Genomic DNA, 26498 nt, shown 5'->3' with positions numbered 1-26498 from the left:
TGTTATTTTTTAACATTATTTATCTCATAGCTTTCTAAACAATCTAAAAAAATTAGGCCGGAATTTTCTGTACCTGGGCGGTTTGGGTGCGGGCGGTCACGATATCGAGGTTCATCTAGGATAGTGCAGGCACTGCACCATTGCAGTGTGACAAAGAGTTTTATAATAGGCTAGAAGATGGGAGGCCAGCCAGGAAAGGTTTAGAATAGTCGAGTCTGGGGGGTATCAAAAGTATAGATGAGGTTTTCAGTAGCAGAAAAGCTGGAGCTGGGTTGGTGGTGATTGAAGGAGGTGGTCTTTCTGATGGAGAGGATATGGGGGTTGGAATCTCACCTCGGGGTCAGATAGGATGCCGAGGTTGGGAACAGTCTGGTTCATCCTGAGACAGTGGCCAGGGAATACAATGGAATCGGTGGCAAGGGAACAGAGTTTGGGGGTGGGGGCGGTGGCTTTGGTCTTTCCAGTGTTTAACTGGAGGAAATTGCGGGTCAAGGACTGGCTGTCGGTCAAGCAGTCTGACAACACTGAAGCAGTAGAGGGGTCGAGAGAGGTAAACACTGAGGTAGAGCTAGGTGTCGTCATTGTACATGTGGAACCTTACTTCATGTCTTCAGATGATGTCATCGAGGGGCAGCATGCAACTGAGAAATAGGAGTGGGCCAAGGATAGATTCTCGGGGGACTCCAGAGGTAATGGTTCAGGTGCAGGAAGAAAAACCATTGCAGGAGAGTCTCTGGCTAGAGCTATATAGGTAAGAGTGGAACCAGTCACGGCAGTCCCACTCAAATGAATAACAGGAAAGGTATTGGAGTAGGATGGTGTGGTCAACCGTGTCAAAGGCTGCAGAGAGAGGTCGCAAAGGATTACATGTCACAGAGGATGTCATCTGTGAATTTGATCAGGTCCATTTCAGTGTTGTGATTGGAGAGGTTCAAACATGGAGTTGCGGGAAAGATTTGGAAGGTGACGATGTGTTCATGGAATTTGGAGAGGAAAGGGAGTTTAGAGATGGGGTGGTTGTTTGCAAGGACAGAGGGGTCAAAAGTTGCATTTTGGACAGGTGATTTGAAAGGGAGAGGGAACCGTTAACGTTATTTAGCTAGTATGGGGGCCAGGAAGGGAAGTTGGGTGCTCAGCAGTTTAGTGGGAATAGGGTTGAGAGAGCAGGAGGTGGGTCTCGTGGACAAGATGAGCTCAGAGAGGGCATGAGGGGAGATAGGAGAGAAAGTAGAGAAAGATGTGAGTACAGGGCTTAGGGCAGGGGGAAGCTTGGCTTGGTGGGCAAGGGGAAGGGAGGCATGCGGCAGAAGCAGCTGAACGGATGGTCTCAATCTGAGTGACAAAGAAGTCCATGAGCTCCTCGCACTTGGAGGTGAGGGTGGAGAAGGCAGGGGAGAGGGATTTAAGGAGGTGGTTGGTGGTCGAGAACAAAAGCCAGAAACATCTTGAATGTGGCCTAAAGATTGTAGCACTACAAGGGAGTAGATGTTTCCAGTTAACGTATGTCTTAAGTGCATTTGATGGTTTCTAAATGATTCCTAAACGACGGTTGTCTGCTTATTTTCAATGGATGGACGAATATGTTTGCTAACACTCTGCCTTGCTTGATTGATAGGCTAAATGCAAAATGGGGAAATGGCGGACTCTAGCAGCTGTGAGACACGTTGGTGTCGCCATTGTCTCCAGCGCCATCACCACAGTCATAGCAACCGTCCCTCTCTTCTTTTGCATCATCACTCCGTTTGCCAAGTTTGGGAAGATTGTTGCCCTGAACACCGGCATCTCTATCCTGTACACCTTGACCGTCAACACAGCCCTGCTCAGCATCCTGGCTCCAAGTGACTTCTATCGCTCCAGGAGATCTTTTGTTAAGGCGGTCCTAGGAGTAGTTGCCATAGGTGGCGGAGGATTCTGTGTCTGTCTAGTACTGATTAAATTAGGAATCAAAATCCCACTCCCCAATGGATCAACGCTGTAATTTATTTATACAATTTTAATACAAGAGACTACAGAAAACAATGTTTAGGAAAAGGGAACTTCATCACAATGCAAAAACCAGGACCATTGCCATTTTTTTGTAAACTCTTTCCTTCCTATGTGGCAGATGATTGCTGATTAGCTGAGGCTGTTGAGTAACCACTTAACTGCAAGCGATGGATTGAGTGGAGATTTTCCTGCTGGTTAGATGTCGAACTCTTTCCAATTTTTCATCATTTCTGAGGAAAAAAAGTTGAAACAGCTGGGAAAAAGTGGTCAGAGAGCAGCGGGTTTTCGATACCTTTTACACACATTACACCTTTTACACATAATTGTGAGGAAATCTGTTCATTACATCTGAAAGCTGGCAGCTATCTGGTTAGCACTGGGAAAAGCCCCATCGCCCATTTTTTTCCCCCCCACTGTATATTTGCCATGTCCCATCCTCCAACTGTTTAACCGAGATTGTCTCAGTTTGGACGAATTCCTCCCAAACTCTTGCGCGTGCCCATGGTCGGCCAGCAGAGGCGCAATCCAGGGAGGGTGAGTCCACATCATCTCTATTCTTCTCTATCTCTGAGAAGCCAGCTGAGAAAGGGTGGTCTTACCAACAGGACTCAATGTCATGGGGCACTGAGTCTCAACCCTCTGGCTTTCTGGGTTGGAGTCAATTTAAACATTTTAAGTTACTGGATGAGTTTTTCTTTGCCTTTGTATTCCTACTATTTACTTTTTTTTTTACTTCTCCAGTTTTCTGCCCTTGCTCCTCTTTTCCTATAGTCCCATGGATACAGCCATGCACTCTACCACCCAAGTGCCATTCCTCACCCGTGGGTGCTGACCTGGCTTTCGCACACAGACACTGCCAGCAGAGATCACTGGAATGCCCACCCTGGCCAGTGCGATCTTTCTAGTCCAGTGACAGTGAGGCCATGTAGAGTCTGCCATCTCCACTGCCATCTACAAATGAGACCAGATGGCCTGGCCTACATGATGCAGTGTTACACCAAGTGGCCCTTTAACGCACGACGTCGGGGGAGAGGAGTGGCCAAAATTCCTGTTTGTTCAAGTCTTTTATAGGATGTTAAATGGGTAAAGAAAGAACTTGTATTTATTTTAGCACATATCACAACCTCGGGACGTGCCAAAGCACTTCACAGTCTTTTAATAATTGTTGAAGCGCAGCCGCTGTTATGTAGGCAGACAAACGTGGCAGCTAATTTACACGCAGCAAGGTCCCACGAACAGCAAAAAGAGACAAATGAGCAGTTATTGAGTTTTGGTGGTGTTGCTTGAGCGATGAATGTTGGTCAGGGCATCAGATCTCCCTGTTCTTGTTCAAATAGTGGAACAGAATCTTTTTGCATCCGCACGAACAGATGGGGCCTCGGTTTAATGTCTTATTCAGAAGGTAGCACCTCCGCCAGTGCAGCTCCCTCAGTACTGCACTGCGGTGTGAGCCAAGCCGTCGTCCTTACTTCCAGTAGCGTGGTTGCTCAAATATGATGTGTGCACAGACAAGAAATGCCTAACTGATGTTTCTCCACACACGTTGCTCCCTTAAAGGAAAATCTCACTTTGAAACTAAAGTAGTCCCACATTTCAAAAAAATGTTAAAGAAAATACAGTGAAAACCGTAAGAGAACAAACTAAGCTGGTTCTTCAATGTAGGCAACTGTAGAATCCAAGTGATAAAGTCTGAAATGTTATATAAACCCAGCCAGGATGGCAGTATTAAACGGTGATCACCAGTGTATTTAAAAGTAGCTGCTTAAACCGGTTGCAAGTAGAATAGCTAATCCGCTGTAACAGTGTAAGGTATGTATAATTAATGGGACAGCTGGTTGGTACCCTGATGGTTCACTTGCTAAAGAAGTGCGGTACTAAGCCATGTAAACCAGATAATCTGTGCTGAGGTTGCTGGCCTTGGCTAGGGTGTTGCAATTGGCCTCTAGCCCACGTGGGCTAGGGAGGGGAAAAGAGTCAGCCCGGATTCCCATTCCTGCTCGTTATCCAATAACCTCTAGTGGAAAATATGTGTGGGTGATATTTGGGTGAATTTATATTAGGGCACCGTTGAAATGTTGCGCCACCCCCCCCCCCCCTTCCCACCATAGTTGAATAGGCTGCCAACACTTGGGCTTAGAAATTCAGGCGCCCCCCCCCACCCCCCCACCATTTTTAGGCCTGAATGGTGAGGCCCGAGGCGTACCTGATATTGGGCCTCAGGCCTCATTTCCATCGAGTAGCCAAGTTGCGGACGGTAACGGGCAGCTCGCCAGCGAAGTGGGATTGAAGATTGTAGCGGTCCTCAGGTAAGCGATGAAGAGGGGGGAACCAGGTCGGGAGGGAGGTTACGGTGGGGGTGGAGTCGCAGCATTCGGGCCAGAGCGACATTCCGTGTTCTTTGAATGTGAGGTTGGGAGGAGCTCTCCGGCTCGTCCTATCTCCACGTTCAGGTACATATATTTTAAAGTCTTACCTTGTTGGTTGCGGCCCTTTAAGGACCAGCTCGTTAGGCTGCGTGTAGACCTGGTTCTCCTCGGGGCTAACCAGTCTTGCATTGAGGGCCTCAAACAGGCATTGGGCCTCTTCTTGGCACATGCAAAGGGCATAATGCCTGTTTCATGCGTGGGCACTGCACGCCAATTTTGTGGCCTTTATCAATATGGCGGATGCCCCACTTCTGGCTCGTAATGAGAATGGGCTTCCTGTCACCATAGTGGAGACTTAGGAGGCCAATGAGCCCCCGGAAAATGGGTGCCGAGCAAACAAATTTCTAGGCCCTTGTGTTTAGGCCCACAGATGAAGGGCGTATTGGAGAGTGGCTGGAACACGTACCCGGGCATGAGTCAGCGCCTTCAACAGAGAAGAGAAGAAAACTGAAGTCTGGGAGGGTACAGTGGCCAAAGAAGGCAGTAGAGGCCAATTCATTAAATATATTCAAGAAGGAGTTGGATATATTTCTTAAGGCTAAAGGGATCAAGGGATATGGAGAGAAGGCAGGGACAGGGTACTGAATTTGGATGATCAGCCATGATCTCATTGAATGGTGGAGCAGGCGCGAGGGGCCGAATGGCCTACTCCTGCTCCTATCTTCTATGTTTCTAAAGTAAAACGATGTTTGGTGGCTGCTTACTAAGGATGATCTGAGAGATGGGTCTCTGTGCAGAAAGTGAGGGTGTGTATTGTAAATATATTAAAAAGAACATCATTTTGTCGTCTCCAATCCTGAAGAAGGGGATTATACAAATGCTGCACTGTTAGTAACTTATTGTTTGATTGTTACCTGTAAATTAACCATTTACTGTTTATAACCAATACATTCAGGGCATTTACAGGGTATTGTTGCACATCAGCAATTCACATATATCCAAATATTAGCCAAGTATTTGAAGAAACATTTCCAGAGTAGGCAGTTCAGTAATACACCAACATGCTCCACCAATGCTTCAATGGAGTGTCCGAACAATAGCCGGTGGTCCATATCCGGCCATAGTGCCACAGATGTTTACAGCGCAGAAGGAGGCCACTTGGCCTATGGAATCTGTGCCGGTTTTTTGCTAGAGCAATCCAAAACTAATCCCACTGCCCCTCTCTCGCCCTACAGCGCTGTATCTTCCTCTACTTCAAATATTTATCCAATTTTCCCTTAAAACATGCAATGACCTCTGCCTCAACCACCCCCCCCACTATAGAAAAGCATTGTGTTATCCAACGACCCTGGCTATCTGGCCCACAAAGCCCAGGTGAGTCACTTTTTGTTTGCCCCTGTATTTTGTAAACCTGTGTTCACCTATTTCCCTTTATGGGCAAACACAAAACAAGTATATAATTATATTAAACACTGACACTAAAACACATTCAAAGGATGTTGATAAAGATGCACAAATACAATACTTAAATTATATGGTTAATGAAAATTGGATAGCAGCTGTCAGTTTAGAAAAGAATAACAATGGGATACCTTATTGGCAGCATCATTTATATTTTGATGCATAAATATATACAAAAAATGAATTAATATCATGAATCACATCATTCCACTTAAATGATGAGAAAAGATAAGTAGCATAAAATGGTCCATTAAAGTACAGGAAACTCTGGTATCCGGCACCGACGGGACCGGGATGGTGCCGGTTGATTAAAAATTCCGGATGACAGAGAGGGTTATCTACCGAGGCTATTTTTAACAAACAAAAATAAAAAAATCAAGAAATGTGCAGTATACAGTAATTGGCGGATCGGAAGAGACTACCGGCAGCACGGGAGAGTCAGACTCCTGTTATTGAGGTGTTTGGACTTCCGACAGCGCCAAGAAGCCGAGTAGTTTGGAGAGCTACCCCCACTGACTAACTCGGCCACCGCGGGAGACTCGGACTCGGCAACGTTTCCGGTTATTGAGGTGTTGTTTTCGGAGTATGAATTTTGCCGGTTAAGAGAGAATTCCAGATATTTAGGTGCCGTTTAAACGAGAGTTTCCTGTAAATGGATGCAATATGATGCAAGTTTCGTTGCCCTCTGTACCCGAATTCCCAACCCGCACGCCCGCCATGGGAAGCTCTGCGCCAAGATCCCTAATTTGTAAAGCCGACCCGATGTTTGGACACCCCTGCTTTAACAGACGGGAGATGTCTGGCCAGACATGAGATGTCTGGCCAGACATGATGTTGATGTCCATTGGTGCAGCCTTTAATAGGCCCTGTTTCATTATACCTTTCCCATCATCAAAGTTGACATAAAAGCATTTGCAAAGAGCCATTACAAGTCAGCCGAGTATATTTTCTTCCATGGCTGCTGTCAGTAAAACATCAGGTGGAAGCCTCAAACCAGTTGTCCCATTTCACACTCGGTGACCGAAAGAAAATATACCCCAATGTATTTTAATATGAGATGACTATTTAACCAGGAGCTAAAGGCAATCAGTTCTAAAATACTGAACTGTCCATTAATATCAACATCTAACAAAGTCTTCAAAATAGCCTGAGTGACTCTAATTACTGCATATTGTTAGACTTAGTACTTTTTCTTTCCTTATTGTGTAAATTTCTTAAGTAATTTTGTAGAAAAACGAATCTTTGGACAATGTTCCTTGTTTTAGGAACTGTTGTTGAATTATTTGACATTCAAATTGTTGTATTACAGCTGCTTTAACTCAAACCGAAATAAATTTCTATTCATTGTCAATGAAAACCTTTTTGGAGTTTTCTCTCCCTCTTCCTTTTCTCTCCTGTTTCCTGCCCTTCCCTTCCACACTCAGCAGGCAACACATCCTATAATAAGGCCTCCAATTTCACCTTGGGGCCTTGCCATCGGATTTTTGACTGGTTCTGCCCAGCAGTAGCCAATCCCATTCACCTGGCACAGCAGCTGTGGCTATGAGAAGGAGCAGAAAGAGTTGGGTAGGATCACATTTGGAGCATCAATGCTCAGTGCCAGAAACCCCTACTCATTTACTGCTCCTATGTTGGGTGGTGTTGCACAGGCAGGTACCAACGGAAATGATGGGGGCGGGAGAGGAGAAAGAGAAAACTTACCTGAGATCAAGTCCATGTCTTGGTAACAAAGGCACAAGACCAGGATGTCTGGATTAAAATGGAGGTGTGTTAGATAAAGCAGATGCTCTCCTGATGACTCAGATGGTGAATAGCTGAGCCAGACAGACCAGGAAGAAGAGGTGGGACAGCAGTAAAGCACTACAATCGGTTTCAGTGTCCCTAGGCCAAGGAGGGGAAAATCAGCCTGGGTTTCTGCTCTCGATCACTGTCCAATGACCACTGTCGTATGTCTGGACAGCAGCTAAGGACAGGATTGGCTTTGGTGGTGATATTCCTCGCTACTCACTTTCCAGGCCCACTCATGAATGATCATTTGGGTGAGGTGCTGTCCACACATTCATAGAGAAGGACGAGGAGGGAGGAAATGGGAAGATAAAGTGGAATTAATAACCTATTCCAGATGTTCTATTTGTGACGTGTCAGATGAGACTCACTGATCCTTTCCTATCAGACCTCAACATGCAGAGCATTGTGATCAAATGGTATTTAGGGAAAAAAGAAAAAGTATTTCACTCACTGCAACATGGCCCACATTTACCATCATCAGTCGGCAAATTTGCAATCTGGACAATGGCCGAACATCACAGGACAGTTACTTTAATAAAAATGGAGCAAACAAGGAGTTGGTCATCTCGCTGCTAGGAGTTGGCCAGTTTGATCAAGGCCCTGTCAGGTATGCAGCATCGCATCTCGGATGGGGCATTAAATCTGATCTTGACGAGCTCATTGCACTTGAGCTGGTTGATCAGAGGACAGCACAAAGAACCCTGGGAGAAACCTGCACTCTGGGCTGTGCTGCCCGAAGCAGAGGAAGAATACGCCTAGAAATAGGAAAGACCTCCTCACTCACATGGGGATAAATTGAGTGCAAGGACAGGACTTGCACCATTTGCATTTAACTCCCCTTTTTCCAACTGGATGCTTCAATCATCCTTCGTCTCATTTCAGTCCTGAATTGAAAAGCACCATGAGACAGCGATTAAATACAAGCGACTGCAACCAATTTATTGCATCAAAATTGCTAAATAGGTTCAAAATATTGCTGACCTTACTTTTGTGGAGATTGCTTAATAGAAATTGCAATTTATAGGAAGGGGAGCAAGCCACCAGAATGAGTTCGCTTTTCATTTAGTTGTGTTATAAGGAATGCTTATACCCCGGTCTGTTTTAATCAGACATTTGGATTTGACTGAATGACTTCATTGTGACTGGCTGCTATACATTACTATTACAACACAGTGGATAAACAAAGTCACGCAATTACTTACCTTTTCCATGTTGCCAGCCTATTGTAGCGCTGCCTGATCAGTGTCTAACACAGGTAGCACTGACTCTGCTGATGAATGAGCTGCAACTGAGGGCAGGAAGCTGTCCCTTCGTTTAATTGCAACGGGAGCTTAATAGCAATCTGTCTTGGAACGAAGCAGCCTAGGCCGATGAAATTTATGTGGTTTTGACACCCGGATCCAGCGTCCGTACACCACTGCGGATTGTCTGAATAAGGCTAATAAATCTTTGAAGGCACTTCACTTGTTTTTGGAAGAGGAGTGCGCCAGGAATGCTCATGTCCGGCCAATTATATTCTCGTATGCACCGCGCCTTTCGTGCACCTCTTGTGTGGGCCGGGCGGATCCCGCTGACTTGCGGAGGAGGCGCGAGTGTCAGCAGGTTTACTCTGCCGCAACCCCCACAAAGATCAGCTGGGGTAAATACTCTGGACTTTTAGATTCCCTGTGTGTGGGGGGGAGCTCTGCCCTTTCCGGTGGAGCACTGCCCACCTCCTGTACCGGGAGGTCCACCTGAGCCCCAACGGGGAGGTCCACCTGAGCCCCACGGAGGAGGCCTGGCTGGCAAACTGGACCTGAAAGCCGTGACTCGCCTCGTGTGCTGGAATGTATTGATCCGAGTTGCTGTCATTAAACAGCAGGTGGCCGCTATGCTTTGGTACCAGTTGGTCACTTTGATCCCTCCCCTTGGATTTCACGAGAAAAATGCAGAGGAAACTCGCCTTACGGGACAAAGGGAGGCTCTCTGCCGGAGCCCTGGAGGCTCCCGCTTGAGGAGGGCGGTCAGTCGCTGGAGTGCGTTTGCACCCAGGTGGTGACGTTCCACCTTCAGACCCTGTAAGTTGAGAATCCTCCATGGCACAGTGGATTGAGGAGGCTCAGGTGCGTGGAACGTTCCTGTCCAACCTCACCCCTAGCCGGATAGAGTTGTTCATCCACGCGAGGCCCAGATGTGAGGGAATAAGCCATATTTCAGAAAGATACACCATAATATGAACAGAATACTGATATTATTAATACATAATATACTGGGTTTAAAAATCTAAAACCTCGGAGACACAAGTCTCAGCAGACAAGGCTGTAAACAGAGAACAGGCTTCTGAGATAAAGATCAGTTGATAACAAAGTTGTAAACAAGCTTTGAAAAGGGAATTACTTAAATACACTAAAACAATGAAAGATTGAAGCAAACCATTGGTGCTTCCGAAAGGTCTACGGTTTGCAACCAACACAATGAGAAGGCCCAGTTTAAGGTGTTAAAAGCTAACACGTTGAACAGAAACACAAACATTAAAAGAGGTATGTGCCTTTGAAAAGATGGCATCAAGTAAAGAAACACCTGCTGGTCAAATAGTTTTATGTTAAACTTGGAAGATAGGAAACACGATTAAATATGCAGCCAATTGAGATAGCTAGAAATGCATGAACCACTCTGGTTTAATTTATACAGATAGTAAACATGATACCAAAAAGGAGACTTTGAAGATATGACTTCAATAGATGACACCAAGCAGTTACATTGTGTTTGTATTAAACTTGGAGCAGCACGGAGTCACAATGTCTGCTAAAAACCAGTTAAGCCAATATTAAGAATTGAATGAAGAATCTTCGGTAAGAATGACATCAAACAGAAATCATTGCTGTCATTGTTTTTATGATAGTTTTTGGAACACCGCAAGGTAGAGAAATAATTATGCAAGCAATAGTTGAATTGACAGTAAGATAGAAAGCATTAAAACAGAGGTATCAATAAAGACAATTAGCTGACATCAGCATAGAACATCAAAGAAGAAACCACTGCCAAAAGGGTATAAAAATAAGATCTTTTCAACAGAAAGGCAGAACTCGCTGAACGGGCAAAGCGTTTCTCAACCCTTCAGAGGCATCTCTAAGTCTTTAACTATGAGTCTCGGGAAGTCAAAGTAATTGATTTTGGTGGATATTCTGGAATTAGAAATAAGTAAGAAATGTAGAAATGTAATGAAGTAAAGATTTGAAAATAAGGATCTCTGAGAAATAAGAAATGTAAGCTATCTGTATTTTGAATTGTTAATGTTGCGACTGATTCAACAGATGTTAACTGAATGTCGGCTCTTAAATAAAACTATATATTTTTAGAATTGTCTCAAAGAGTAATTTTGTATAAACTCGCGAACCCAAATTCTGTACACTCTTTTGTAAGGAGTTGCAGAATTCTGGGGGGTATTCCGGACCCTCATAATATCCGGAAGGTTACAGTCTAGTTCAACTTATTAAAAGTACTATCTGGAGGATGGTAACATCTTCAGTCGTTCCTTTCCTTTAGGGAGAGATAGCCTGAACCTTTAGACCCATTGAAGCGACTTATGGAATTCGGCTATCTCTAACGTAAGTTGAGGGTGAACGTCTGGGGAATACGCCTGATCTGGGATAGCCCAAAAGGGCTAGGATCTGTAATTATCCTTTCACAGAAACCTCCCTCGGGATCCACCTCCACCTCACAACCTGAGCCCTTTCTCGGATTTCCCTCCATGCCTTTCCACTCCCAGGTGGAAAGCCCTGTATTCGGGAGTCTGTCCTGGCACCACTGGGGTCTTGTGTTGCGCGCCACTGTGGCATTAAATACACTCCTGAGCCACTTTACCAACAATTTGGTTGTATGTCTGCGAAGATGATGAAACAATGTTTCATGTATATGTACAGTGCCAGAGGTTGCAGCCCCTGTTTCAGCACCTGAAGGTTTGCGGGGGGGAGTGTAGTCCAGTTTGCCGGATGTGGGGACTCAGATAGACTGTCGGATACAACTGATGAGTGCTGCTCCAACAGTAAGGATGGAACCCGCCCGGCAGGGAGTCTACCACTGACTGACTAAGCGTCCAGAATATTTATCCTGCTTTATGTGGGTTGAGGGGGTGTGTAGTGATAATGGTTGGATTTTTGTATCTACACGCTCTTCCCGTGGAGAACAGTGTGAAGTAGTGGAAGAATTCGTAGGCTGATTAATTGTCTGACAGGCCGTGCTGTGAACGCTCCTTCCATGGCCGTAATCATCTTTACACCAGCCAATAGGGTGGTTAGTCCTATAGAGCGGGAGGGTCCCACAACCCACCGGTTGCGAGTATCCCGTTGGATGTGAATTCAGTGCCGGAGCTCCAGTCTCCACTTGCCGAGATTTCTGGAGCGGGGTTCAAACCCTGCACCTTCTGACTCAGAGACGGGAATGCGACCACTGAACTAAAGGCTCACTCTTACATTGGTTGGTAATATCATGATATGGCTGATTGCAGCTGGCACTATGATTTGTTGTAATAAACTATTGGGTTTGATGGTCTTCAGCCGCTCCTGCTTCGCTATTCTTCAAACAATAATCACTGGAATCAAACTGAACCCAAGGAGCAGAATGAAGAGATCTGTAAACTGGGCCTAGAAACAGTAACGGCCAGTCTGTGCATCCAGGGGATGATTACTGCCTGCAACAAGTGATTTTCACAGCACAGCAAACACCATCAATTTATATTCTGACCATGTGTAGCATGCTGCGTTGCCTGATTACTGCAATTTTACAAACATTTCTCGCACATATTCTTCCTTACCCACTAATGGTTGCCGTGCTTTCAGCTGCCTAGGCCCCGTTCATTTTATTTTGGATACGCGGTCCCTTTAACGGCTTGTGCGGTTCATTCAATGTCTCGTGCATGTGCGATTATTTCAATTGTAAAGCCGTTGATTGGCCTGCACGGGAACATTGCCGTTGATTTGGCTATGATAAATTGACCCTTAGTGTTAGGGGATTAATTACGTGGGGTTACGGGGATAGGATGGGATATGTGTCGGTGCAGGCTCGATGGGCCGAAATGGCCTCTATCTGCACTGTGAGGATTCTGTGATTCTGTGATTGCCCCAGGCTCTGGAATTCCCTCCCTAAACACCTCCTACCTCTCCTCCTTTAAGACCCTCCTTCACCACCCCTCCTAATATCTCCTCCTTTGACTCCGCCCATTTTTTTTACAATTATGCTGCTGCGAACTCCTCGGGGTGTTTTCCTACGTTAAAGGTGCTATATAAATGCAAGCTGCTGTTGCTGGGTTAGGACAGCATTAGGCTCAGCTGTCGTGTCCCCTCCCTCTGCAGCCAAATAGCCTGACGACCCTCGCTGTCTAGACTCACATATATTCAGAATGGGCATTTGAGTGAGGCACCAGAAAGCTGTTGGTACCATGGAAGATGCTCCTCAGCAAAGGGCGCCTGGAGAGGATGAGGGAAAATGAGAACAGGGAAAGTGTTTCCAAAATTTGTTTACAAAGCACATGCCATAAACCTCATCCTTGTGTCACTGGCAGGTAACAATAAAATGTTTTTAAATTGGTGGAGACTTTTTCACGCTGTTTGGTTCCCTTTTAACATCTTCTGGTTTGCAAACACTGATGGTGAGTTGGATTGAATATATTTCCTCAAGCCAATCTATGTGGAGTTGTTATGCACCACTCACTCATTAGGCATTCAAGCTGTATTACGGGTTAGTGTGGAGTGATTTTGAAGCAAATGTTCAGAGACTGAGGCCTGATAATAGTCAGCGCACTGCACTGATTAATGAGCTTCCATTGTATTTCGATAAATCTGTTATTACTGCATAATTTGAGAAAGCAAACAAATTCTGTTTCCATTTCCTTCGACTAACTTATTTTGCATTTTAATGTCAAAATTGTTTCCTCCTACAAGATATTATGATATATAGAATCTGTGGCTTCCAAGATTGACTATCCATCTTGGAACAACTTGGGAATTCTTTTATCTCACTGTTTTCTCTACTCCTCTCATCTCTCGATGGAAATTTCTCCTTACCTCTCTCTTCATTTAATGATCCATTATCACTGAGTACCCGACCGGAGGAAATAGTCTTTGCTTATTCTAATGTCAGCTGTGGCTCAGTGGGCAGCACACTCACCTCCAAGGCAAAAGGTTGTGGGTTCAAGTCCCCACTCCAGGGATTTGAGCACAAAAATCTAGGCTGACACTCCCAGTGCAGTGCTGAGGGAATGCTGCACTGTCGGAGGTGCCGTCTTTCGGATGAGACGTTAAACCGAGGCCCCGTCTGCCCTCTCAGGTGGATGTGAAAGATCCCATGGCACTATTTCGAAGAAGAGCAGGGGGAGTTATCCCTGGTGTCCTGGCCAATATTTATCCCTCAACCAACATAACAAAAACGATAGATTTTCTGGTCATTATCACATTGCTGTTTGTGGGACCTTGCTGTGCACAATATGGCTGCCGCGTTTCCCACATTACAACAGTGACTACACGTCAAAATTACTTAATTGGCTGTAAAACACTTTGAGACGTCCGGCGGTCGTGAAAGGCGCAATAGAAATGCAAGTCTTTTTTATTCACTCAAAAAAAATGTAAACTCTATTAAAGCTCCAGTAGAAATATTCTCAGTTACTCAAGTCTTTCCTCATAACTGCCTTGGCATCATTCTTCTAAATCTATGCTGTACACTTTCTATGGATATAATGCTCTGTTTATAACAGGTACCCAAAGCCTCACAGACCACTCCAACTGTGGCCTAACCAATGCTTTGTATAAATTCATCAGTTCTTTACCCTTGCACTCTATACCCCATTTATAAAACCAAAATTCTATTGTCCCTTTTCTCTACCTACACTCGCACTTTCAGAGAATTATCTATTTGTACCCCTAGGTTTCTCTGAGTATCCACACCCTTCAGTGTCATTCCAGTAACCATATATGCCTTGTTTTATTTCCAAAATGTATTACCTCACATTTAACCATATTAAATTGCATCTGCCACCTGCCTGCCCATTCCAGTAACATGTCTGTGTCCTCCTGAAGTCTTTCATAGTCCTCTGCACTATTTGCCAAGCCTCCTACCTTTGTGTCATCAGCAAATTTCGAGATTGTCTTCACTATGCCCAAGTCCATATCATCTGTATACCGAGAACAAATGTGGACCCAGCACTGACCCCTGGGGTACACCACTTCTAACCATGCTCCAGTCTAACTCTTTAGCTAGGTGCATTCCCTGTTTTCACATTTTGTAGCAATGCTGTGGAGACAATTCTGTGGGCAGCAATGAGTCGGAGGGCTGCCCCGAGGTTTTCTGATGCCTCCCTGGCAGTCCTGGTGGAAGAGGATAAGGTTTGAAGGGAGACACTGTTCCCCAGTGTCTGCAGGAGCATAGCCAGGGCAAATATCCAGCTTGCCTGGACAGAGGTGACTGACAGGGTCAGTGCCGCCAGCATTACCTCCAATACCTGGCCTCAATGTAGAAAGAGGTTCAATGACCTGATAAGTACGGCTCTTCATCTCTCTCACCAGCACCTGCGAACACTCCTTTCACCCCCTCCGCCAACACTCAACAATTCCCTCCCCTCCATCATGTCTTTCAGTATATCATCGCAAGGGCACACTGCAACACCTCATTCCAAACACACTAACCTCTTCCTTTGCTGACTTCACAGCACATACTAACTCTTCTCTTACCCTAGCACTTGCAGAACCAGAAACTTTGTGTAACTTTTCAGGGCAGGGCAATGACCTGGTCATCGGAGAAGTCCATTCCATGTGTGGATCTCTCTTTGACATCAGTCCTTGCAGATTATCATTCAACCAGCTCAGTTACAAGAGCATCACCAAACATAACCAGGAACTCTGATAAGTGTACAAATCTGCTGCCGTTGCACATCCTATATCAAACATTATCACACATTTCTAAACTGACAAGCTCATGTTCATTCTTTCTCTTCCAATTTCATCTCAATCTCTTCCAAACTCCATGGGCAGCAGCAACTCTCTGGCACCTCGCACAGTGGACACTCTTCATGTGTGTGCCAGAACAGTGAGTGCTGCAGTGCTGTTTGGCCCTGGAGGCAATCACAGTACACCCTGCCCTCGCCCAAAGATCCACGTACGAGCACTTTCAGGTGGGGTGGGGGAGGTAGTCACTGGGCAGCAGCGAAGACTGGCGATACTGGCCAAATTGCACAATGTGTTGACAGGTTAGTGATTAAACTACCCATCACCATCGCATAGGACAATTCAGGAAATGTTCCAAAAAAGCACTGGATCCGCTCAACCAGCTCGGGATAAGCAATGCATCAAAATGTATTGTAAGCAGCGGCTTTGAAATCAATTATTGAAACTTCAACAAGTTCTGAGTGAGTTGTTCAAGGGAGAACATAAGAACATAAGAAATAGGAGCAGGAGTCGGCCATTCGGCCCCTCGAGCCTGCTCCGCCATATGGCCCCTCGAGCCTGCTCCACCGTACGGCCCCTCGAGCCTGCTCCGCCGTACGGCCCCTCGAGCCTGCTCCGCCGTACGGCCCCTCGAGCCTGCTCCGCCATTCAATGAGATCATGGCTGATCCTTGACCTCAACTCCACTTTCCCGCCCGATCCCCATATCCCTTGATTCCCTTAGTATCCAAAAATATCGCTCTGTCTTGAATGAACTCAAATGTGTGTCTGAGCCTCCACAGCCCTGTGGGGTAGAGAATTCCAAAGATTCACCACCCTTTGAGCGAAGAAATCTCTCCTCATCTCAGTCCTACATGGCCGACCCTTTACTCTGAGACCATGGCCCCTAGTTCTAGACTCCCCAGCCAGTGGAAACATCCTCCCAGCATCTACCCTGTCAAGCCCCTTAAGAATTATATATTTCAATGAGATCACTGCTCATTCTTCTAAACTCTGTAGGCCAAGTCAACTCAATCTCTCCTCATAGGACAATCCTCCCATCCCAGGAATCAGTCTAGTGACCCTTTGTTGCACTCCCTCTAAGGCAAGTATATCCTACCTTAGGTAAGGAGTCCAAAATTGTACACAATACTCCAGGTGTGGTCTCACCAGGGCCCTATATAGTTGCACTAAGACGTCTTTACTCTTATACTCCAATTCCTTTGTAATAAAGGCTAACATACCATTTGCTTTCCTAATTGCTTGCTGTACCTGCATGTTAACTTTCAGTGATTTGTGTACAAGGACCCCCAAATCCCTCTGAATACTAACGTTTCCTAGTCTTTCACCTTATAAAAAATATTTTTTAAGAGGTGAGAGAATAGTAACACACATCGATGCAAATGGCTTGGATTAGACGCTGCTTCAATCACCCACTGATTTCCAAAGGCATTTGAAACAGAACTGATAAGTTCTCCGATAAATGGAAAATTTAATTTCCACCCGGGTAAAGCACAACTATTGCCTCAGTGATTCTTAATTCAAAACACTCTGAGCTGAAATTTTCTCTCTCAATAAAAGGTGGAACACATGATTGTAACTTCACAGTTAAATAAATACCTCAAGTAGCTGTTAACAATAAATACAACATGCAGGGGAGAGTAGGGCACGCATCAGCTCTGTGTGCATAGAGTGTGGAGAATGTATTACACTGCCAAATGGGAAGAAAAGAAATGAGGGAAGCAGCCCATTAATCTCCGATCACCCTACAGATACAGCTGCTCTAGTCTAACTTTGCAAATGATTCCAAGATCATCTATTAAGGCAGGTGATTTAGTAGAATCATTGTGTGTATTGAAAGAAATGAGGAATTGAAGATGCGGCCATCATTCCTGTTCAAGAATCCATTCTTGGGTGTCCAGTGGGACTGCAGGCAAAGCTCTTAATCATTTACATTTTACCATTCGCTCGAGCCACGTTTAAACAGCAGCCCGTTGCTTGAGGTTGTAAATATTGCAAGTCAACAAGTCTTATAGTCTGTCTCAGCCCATACATAAAATGACTTGAATGTTCACTGCAGCGATCATTCCTCTTTAACTAAGAAAACTAGATGATGAAGGCACCAGGCCCGTAGTGAAGGCACCACCAAGGATGAAAAGAGGGCGGAAAATTCGATACATCAGGCAGTAGAGGTTAGGTGACACCAAGCGTGGGTTTTAAAGGCCTGTCGATTATAGATGGAAGCACTGAGGAAGGTGGGAATTCCACGCTTTTGAGGTCCAGGGAAAGAGTGAGTTAAAGTAGGAAGCAGTGCGACGGGTCTTAATTTCACAGTGAAGATGTAGAGAGGAGGAAGGCTGGTGTATTTAGAGTTTAGTTTCACAGTGAAGATGTAGAGAGGAGGAAGGCTGGTGTATTTAGAGTTTAGTTTCACAGTGAAGATGTAGAGAGGAGGAAGGCTGGTGTATTTAGAGTTTAGAAGGAACAAGAGAGGAAATGTTCAGAGGAGCATTGAGCAGAGCATTCAGAAAACAGAGAAAAACAAGAACATTTGGGATGGAGTAAGGTTAGAGGTGGAGATGAGAGAAAAGTCACCCAGAGAGTGGTGAATATGTGGAATTCTCTACCACAGAAGGCAGTTGAGGCCAATTCATTAAATATATTCAAGAAGGAATTAGATATATTTTTTAAGGCTAAGGGGATCAAAGGATATGGGGAGAAAGCAGGGACAGGGTACTGAGCTTTGATGATCAGCCATGATCTCATTAAATGGCAGAACAGGCTCGAGGGGCCGAATGGCCTACTCCTGCTCCTATCTTCTATGTTTCTATGTTTCTACCAAATGACAAGCCAAAGCAAATGAGAAAACTCTGTGAAAGTTGGGTGTCCTTTTTTGGGAACATAGGAACAGTAGAAGGCCATTCAGCCCCTCCAGCCTGTACTGCCATTGAATTAGATCATGCATCTTAACTCCATTTACCTGCCTGAGTTCCATGTCCCTTAACCCCCTTGCCTAACTAAAATGAATCAATCTCAACACACTGATGTCACTACTACAAGGAACTCTTCTGCGAGGTTATCACATGACCCTGGTTTTGCATCCATAACTGAACTTTCCTTTCAGTTGTCAGGGTGACACACCTCATGACAGTTACCCACAAGTCCCAATCCATCAGCACACCGTGTCATGGGGGAGAGCTTCCGCGGGGCTTCTCCCGGTCCGCTGCTGTCACTTTGGTGGAAGCACCATTTGCACACATGGGGGGTGATTTTCTCAATGGGGAGCTTTTGGAGGCGGGACTCCCACTTTTCGGGTTTCAGTCCCGCCTCCAACAACTTCTGGCCAACCCACGCTATTTTCCCTTGAAGCTCTGTGAAGCTGTCAAACACTGACATTCTCTGTAGTTTGATAAGGTCTTGAATTCAAGACCCCATCAAACCACTTTCTTTTGCAGAAATGAGATGGTTGTTGCATCTGAGAATGCAGCGGCCATCTGTCATTCTCAACGCGGAGGTGCGAGACTCTCCGCATACCCACCGACTGAAGCCTGCAGGAAGAAACAAAGGTAAGTACACTTTTAATGACACTTTGCACTTACCTCAGATACTCACCTCTCCACACTTGCACCCATCACTTACCTTCACACCACACTTTTGCACCCCTCCGACTCCCGCAGACCCACTGCTCGCCTCGCTGACCCTGGCGGGGTTCGCAGCCTTCGGGAAGCCTGCACTTGTGTTGGTAAAATGGGGATAATCCTCTTATCTGCCTGTTAACTACCTCCAAGGAGACGGGACCCGGCGCGGGACGGCTACCCGCCTCCTGGCAAGATGGCACGGGGGGCGGGTTGGGGACCTGCCCCCAAATACTGCCATTTTCCCAGCAGTCCCGCCTCCATACCTACCTCCCCCGGGCTGGCAAGATCGCGCCCGTAAATATTGAACTGCAAAGTTATAATGGTGAAGCAGGTGACGCCCTGAGGAAACTCACCATCCCACCCCCGGGTTAATCACAACAGAGTCACTGCGCTCGAGAATACATTTGCTGGAGTCTAGCATTAATTGAGGAGCAATGTACTTAAGTCAGTCCTGATTGGTTTTTCTTAATAGCAATGATTTCATCAGTGGAATTTAATTTCTAGCAGAGCAACTCAATTAACAGCATCAACTCATATAAATTGGGGTTTTGAAGTGCATTGACGTGCTAATACTAAAAGATGAGAAACGATGAGCTTGTGACACAGCAAATATACGCATTCATTAACACAATAATAGTATTAATTAGAATTCTAATATTATTGTTGATGTTTGTTTTCTAATTTGCAACATAGCGAATTGGCAGAATGATATGCGGCTTAGAGAGGATGCGATGGGTTAGACACTGGTGTTAAATCTCTGGAACCAATTTGGGTTCTAACTTAGCTCAGACTGATGAGATGGAAGTTTTTAGTCTGTTGGCTGTAAGGATGCTATGTGAAATGTGGGGACTCGCAATCTGTTTGCTGCATCTGGAATGATTCAAAATAGCCTGTGTAGGGGGTTTTGGTTTGGGGTTTGTGTCTGGCCAGTCAGTCGTGTCTGAGCTGCTCCAGTCCCATGCGGTTCGAATCGCTTCCCCCTTTTAGTTCTGAGCACCGGACTTATTTACAAGTAGCGATATAGACAAACGAGACCAGTGGTTCGGTGCAAAGAAAACCAATGTTTATTAAAAATAGAGAAATAATTACTATACAGAGAAAATCACTATGGATGCAACACAATTACACTTAGCGGGGGAGGAGAAACGGACACATCGAGGGAAAATGACTAAAATGACACTTTAGCAATTCCCCTTAACTCCCAACCTTTACACCTATCTAGATTGTCTTATAATGGGCCAGAAAATTGATGCTCACCAGTCTAGGATGTTGAAACGCCTGCTCCGTGCCCTGTTGCCTGCCGATGTTTTAGGTTTTCACCGCCCCAAAGCAGAGATACCCCAATAATTCAAACGTAACTGCGGGTATCCTACTCCCCTGGACGGGCTCTTCGTTGACGATCCTCTCGCTGGGTTGATGATACGGCAGGGCACCGGAGGCGAGGCGGGGGAGAGAGAGAGAGAGAGAGAGAGATGGCTTTCCGAGGGACTAGTTATACCCTTCCCGGTAGCCCTTATCTCCCACCAGATCAGCTCATTTCTTTGTCTGATCTGGACGTGTTAAAACTCATACAAAGGGTACCGATCTGGGCCCATCGACCTGGATGGCCGGTTAATCAGTTTTAAACGTCTCATCAGTGTTCCCCTTTGTCCAACGGGTTTAGTGATGGGGCCATTCCAGTCTGAATGCCCCGTTGATCATTTGTAAACAGTGTCGATGTTCTCTAACGAAGGTCTGAAATGCAGCTAAGCTTGTCCCATTACATATTGAATAGGCCTTGCCTGCTCTTGATTGCTTGTGCAAACAACCTTGATGGGTTTTAATCAGAGGCCCGAATGCCACTGGGTTTGCTTCTCATGCATAAATGCAGAAGGTCTGTCTGCATTCGAGTTTCTGGAAAGTTCCTTCTCACAGTCATCGGAATCCAAGTTTGTGAGTCCAAACTGAAACTTACAGGCCTTGGCCATAAGGCTGACTGCAGCCATCTTGTTGAGCCCTGGATTTTAAACTCAGTCCACCCAGGGTTTCTTTACTAAACCAAAAGTAAATCTTCGGGGAGACATGAAATTTGCGAATCCTTTCACCTGTGAATTATTGTCTGGTGTTGTCAGTCCATGACCATGATGAAGGAAAACAGCCATCAAAGGAAATATCTTCCAATACTGTAGGCCAGAACCACCAGCTTACTCTCTCCACTGCCGGCACACCGTGGCTGCAGTGTGAACCATCGACAGGATGCACTGCACCAACTCACCCAGGCTTCTTTGGTATCACCTCCCAAACCCACGACCTCCACCACCTAGAAGGACAAGGGCAGCGGGCGTGTGTTAACACCATCACCTCCCAAGATCCCCGCCAAGTCACACACCATCCTGACTTGGAAGTATATAGGCCGTTCCTTCATCGTCGCTGGGTCAAAATCCTGGAACTCCCTCCCTAACAGCACTGTGGGAGTACCGTCACCACACGGACTGCAGCGGTTCAAGAAGAAGTCCCAGCAAGGACAACTAAGGATGGGCAATAAAGGCTGGCTTTGCCGGCGATGCCTATATCTTGAAAATTAATTTTTAAAAAGGCAACAACTTTGCTGCCCAATCTGGGTGCCACATGTGACCATTCCAGATGCATGATCTTTCCAATAGGGACCCCTGGACAGTGTTTGGTTCCAACTGTTTCTGCAGTGACCTCCAACCACTGGTTACGCAGTTCACTGCCTGGTGCATGCAAATGGGCAGAGTGTGCACCACACTTGCTCCGCCCACTGTACCTGAAAATTGCAAGCAGGGAGGGCACTACAATTGGCGTAGGACCCCCCCCTCCCCCCGCGAGCCACATCTGTGAGCAGCTTCTCGCCTGTTTAGGGCCGATGCGCATTGCACCCATTTATAGGCCTGCCTGAAAATTGCACCAGGCTAGGCCTTAGGCGGCCCAGGAGCGGCTGCAATTTTCCACTGACGGACACTAGTTTTTCAGGTTAGAAACAGGTGACAGTTGAAGATTGTTCCTTCATCATATCTATAAATGTTCATCCTCAAACTGATACATTGCTACAAGTGGCCCTGCAATTCCATGGCACCATTTACACTGGTGTTGTGCCCCTGAGCAAGGACTTCCACCCGCTAGTGCTGTCCAGCATTGACCTCATCATCAATAGCGGGGTCAACTCATTCTGATATCCATTGGAAGATCAGTAGTGCAATTCCCATATGACACACGGTTAGTGTACGGGGGTTGGGGGGTGGGGGTGGGGGTGGGGGGTGAGGGCGTGCTTGAAATAAGAATGGTTGAAGATTGCAGTAGAAGGCTGGGGGAGTAGCAGGTATGTAGGAGAATGTTTGGTGCATTGACTTCCAGGTAGCTCTAATGGATGGCTCATTTGCGATTTTGTGCCATTTTTGAAGCCTATCTTCAAGTGGAGGACCTGGTAGAGGGTCTCAAAGAAGGGAGCAAGGCATTGCAAGGAGACAGGAAAGAAGAGCACACTATTAGAATGAGGCTCACCTAGACATTTATTTCATTGCTGTTTGTGGGAGCTTGCTGTGAGCAATTTTGCTCCCCCTTTCCTACATTACAGCAGTGACTACACTTCAAAAGTACTTCATTAGTGATTTGGGACGTCCTGAGGATGTGAAAGGCGCTATATAAATGCCAGTCTTTTTTCTTTCTTTCTTACACTGTTCTCTGTTACAGTCATACAGCAAAATGGTGCACCTATTTTGTGCTGACTTATTTAATCAAGTAATTAAAGCCAATTAAAAGCTGGTCATTAAGGCCAAAGAAGTTATGTATTTATAGTAGTCTGGGATGTAATGTTTAAGTTATCCACCAGATGGAGCCAAATATTAAGGGTTCACATTCACCAGTATTTAAGGTAATGGGTCATGTATTCAATGTCCTGGTACACCAGTTTATACGGTAATGTGGCATTGCATTATGGGTATGTCTCAGAGGTTCATCCTCCATCTTGGCTCGTGCAGTAAGAATTGTGTACTTTGCCTACAGCTTGTAAGAGCTATGTCTCTCTGCTACACCGTGTAAATAAACAGTTGGGTTTTGTTCCTAATATCTTGCTTCTCTCAGTTTCTGACCTTACCACTCGGATATCACAGTATTCTAGGATGGGTACTGTATTGAAGGATTTATTTGAAGATGGGGGAGAAGGAGTTCTGGTAGTGGTGACAATGGTGGACAGATGAGAACGTTTCAATGATAAGTTTAATTCTGGTACCTCTTGCAGCTGCCACTGAGGTGTCCTCTGAGTGATGGTCCTCCTGATTATCTACTCCAGGCTGTTCTGCCTCCAAAGCAGCTGGGCCACCTCCTCAGAAATTTCCATGTCCTGGCCTTTTATGATGGCGAAATTGTGCAGGGCTCGGCAGGCTACAACTGTGGGATACACAATGTGGAGCATATTGCCAAGCCCATCCTACTCTATCAAGGCAGCAAAAGTGCCCTTTTAAGAACCCAATGATTCTCCTCACTCTGATAGAGGCCTCATTGTTGCGCTCCTCAGCTGCTGTTCATGCACCTCTTGGGTCATTATCCACGGCAGCAAGGAGTATACCTTGTCACTCAGAGGTCATCTGTTCAATTGACTACTTTCCTTGAATACTTCAGGGAGGGCAGAATTGCTGAGGAGGAATGCATCGTGCCAACTTCCAGAAAATCTGGCCTTCAAATTGAAGGATTCTTTGTATCTGGTTATACTATCGGAACACTCAACAAGTGGTACCCCTCTATATGTATAGAAAGTTGATGGAGTTAACTGTAAGAGCTCGCAATGGTACACGCTCGCCATTTATTGCACCCTGCACTTTGGGGAACCCCAGCAATGCAATAAAACTAGATGGCCCTACCGGGTTGCTGCCATGCTGTCATACCAAATGGGATGAATTCCCCAGCTTTTCTAAATAGTGGTTTAGTTACCTGCTGAATGCATGTCTGGACTGTCCCCCAGGTGATATCGCACAGATCCCACGTGGCTACTTGAAATGAACCAGTGGCATAAAAGTTGAGTGCAGTCATTACCTTCACAGCTATAGGCAGAGCTGTCTGGGCAGATGCGGGTGGCACAGCCAATACCTACCCTCCAGCCCCGCCCCGCTCACAGCACCAATATCTGTTTGTTGAAGGGCACTCTTCTAACGTAAAACTCCTCACTAAGGTCTTCATAAGATTTGAGTGATCTGTAAATTCTTTGCAGTGGGACACTGTCTCCTCAAATGTTGCCTCACTCTCCTTTCCTCCATTCTACACTGCTCCTCCTCCTCTCCATTCAAATTGCACACGAGGGAATGCCGTTCCTTGCACTCTGAACCTTTTACTCTGGATAGGGGATCTCATTGAAGCATACAAAATTATTACAGGGCTTGATAGGGTGGATGCTGGGAGAATGTTTCCCTTGGCTGGGGAGTCTAGAACCAGGGGCCACAGCCTCAGGATAAAGGACTGAGGTGAGAAGAAATTTCTTCACACAGAGGGTGGTGAACCTTTGGAATTCTCTACCCCAGAGGGCTGTGGAGGCTCAGTCATTGGGTATATTCAAAACAGAAGTCGATAGATTTCTGACTAGTAAGGGCATCAAGGGATATGGCAAAAGGGCCGGTGAATGGAGTTGAGGCAGAAGATCAGCCATGATCTCATTGAATGGCGGAGCAGGCTCGCAGGGCCGAATGGCCTACTCCTGCTCCTATTTCTTCTGTTCTTAAGTTCTTATAGGAGCAGAAATTTCAGACTGCCTCAAGTCAGAGGTCAGTCCAGCTCAATCCAGGTGCAATCATCTAATCCTGGTGACAGGTATGGCTCTTTTATTTTGTTCTAAATTGCCCTTGGTACTGGAAGTACAAGTCAAGAGATTTGGGGGCTCCATTGCCATTCATTGCTCCTCATTCTAATGTATGATATTGAGTTCCCAGGAGCATCGCCCAGCACACGAACGGAAGGCCCCAGATTGTGTCAGGAACTACAGTGATGGGGCAGAAACCCGGCCGAAGAGGCTCCTGTCCCAGAATCCCCTTGCTGATACGTTGATCTTACAACAAAAACTAGCCAAAAGTGACGAGTAAATTTGAGACCAAGGTGTTTTTGGGATGAAACAGAATCAGAATTTGCCTGGTTGACTTAGACTGCAGTTATACTGCCACTTTCACACTAATTCAAAGCATTCTCTGATGTACAGCAACACACGGGAGACTATCTCGCACCAATAGGCTTGGCACCACTGTGGAGTGTAACTTCACTCCACTGTGAAACTGAGTTTAACAAGTGTTCAGGTGGATCTGTTGGATACCTGAGGGCTTTATAACATTACTGTACAGCCTTTCGAATGTTATGGGAAAGTCAATGCTCCAACCTGTACTCCCCTCAATCCTACTGGGCAGAGAGCAAGTCAGACTTCAGCAGATCTGGGGTCTTGCTGGTAGCAGGTCACACTCTACACCTACAAGTTAACTGCAGCCTAATATATACTTGGTGCTTAAAAGAGGGTACAGTGTCAGCTTGGCTCAGTTGGTACAACACATCATCTAGGGGAAACTCCAGACCAACACTGAGTGAGCTGGTGCTGACTTTCAGATGAGGTCGTATCTACCTGTCCTAGTGGTCCAAGTGGATGTTGAAGAACTTTCAGTGAGTGAAGTTCTCCTGGTGTCCTGGTCAACATTCTTCCCTGAACCAATTCTACTAAAGAAACAAATTAACTGGGCATTCTTTTCATTGTGAATGGAAGCCTTGCCATGCACAACATGGCTGGTGCATTTGCCTGCAGAAAACAACAACTGCACTTCAACGTAATTCTTGGTAAGTGAAGGATTTAAAAATGTTTCTATGACTTCACTGTATAAATGCAAGTCTTTTTATTTGCTGCTGCTCTATGTATTAACAGTATTCTCATAACCTTGCAGACTGTCCCCTCCCCAAACCTCACCACTCTTTGGCGGAGATGGTTGGTAGATTCTATTTCAGCTATCTGCATAATTTATCATCTTAATATTAAAACCATAGCATTCAGCACTGCCTGGATCAATGCACTGAAATATTTATTGGGAAGAGATAACCATGCTGCTCCTGAAGATCAGCTTATTTCATGCTGGTGGGTTTTTTTCCATTTAGTCCTCTCCCTATTACTGTTCAGATGTTACTTTGCTAACAGAACAGATCAGTCCTCCAGGATGGATTTAAGTTAAACTTATGGGAGGCAAAACTGGTCATCAGCTTTGGGGCAAAACGAGCGTTAGCGAATCGGCAGCCGTTTTACATCCCTGCTCGATAATCCTTTCTATTGAATTGAATGGACAAGAAAATCGGGCGGGGTGTAAAATGGCTGCTGATTCGCTGTCGCTCATTTTGGACTACCGTTGAAGACCAATT

General features: G+C 45.7%; 1 protein-coding gene across 1 annotated transcript in view; it reads left to right on the top strand.

The window, feature by feature from the left end:
* disp3 (dispatched RND transporter family member 3) overlaps positions 1 to 7170 on the top strand; it is a 608183-nt gene extending 601013 nt beyond the window's left edge. Inside the window, exon 24 of the mRNA XM_085966861.1 lies at positions 1616 to 7170. Coding sequence (XP_085822987.1) covers positions 1616 to 1978 — 363 coding nt within the window. The 3' untranslated portion in view covers positions 1979 to 7170. The remainder of the gene's footprint in view (positions 1 to 1615) is intronic.
* Positions 7171 to 26498: the final 19328 nt, after the last annotated feature.

This window comes from Somniosus microcephalus, chromosome 25, assembly GCF_052327205.1.
Source record: "Somniosus microcephalus isolate GS21.2 chromosome 25, FLI_Smic_1.0, whole genome shotgun sequence".
In the NCBI taxonomy this organism is placed as follows: domain Eukaryota; kingdom Metazoa; phylum Chordata; class Chondrichthyes; order Squaliformes; family Somniosidae; genus Somniosus; species Somniosus microcephalus.
Note: the sequence above shows the minus strand (reverse complement) of the source record. Positions and strands in the feature narration are given on the sequence as shown.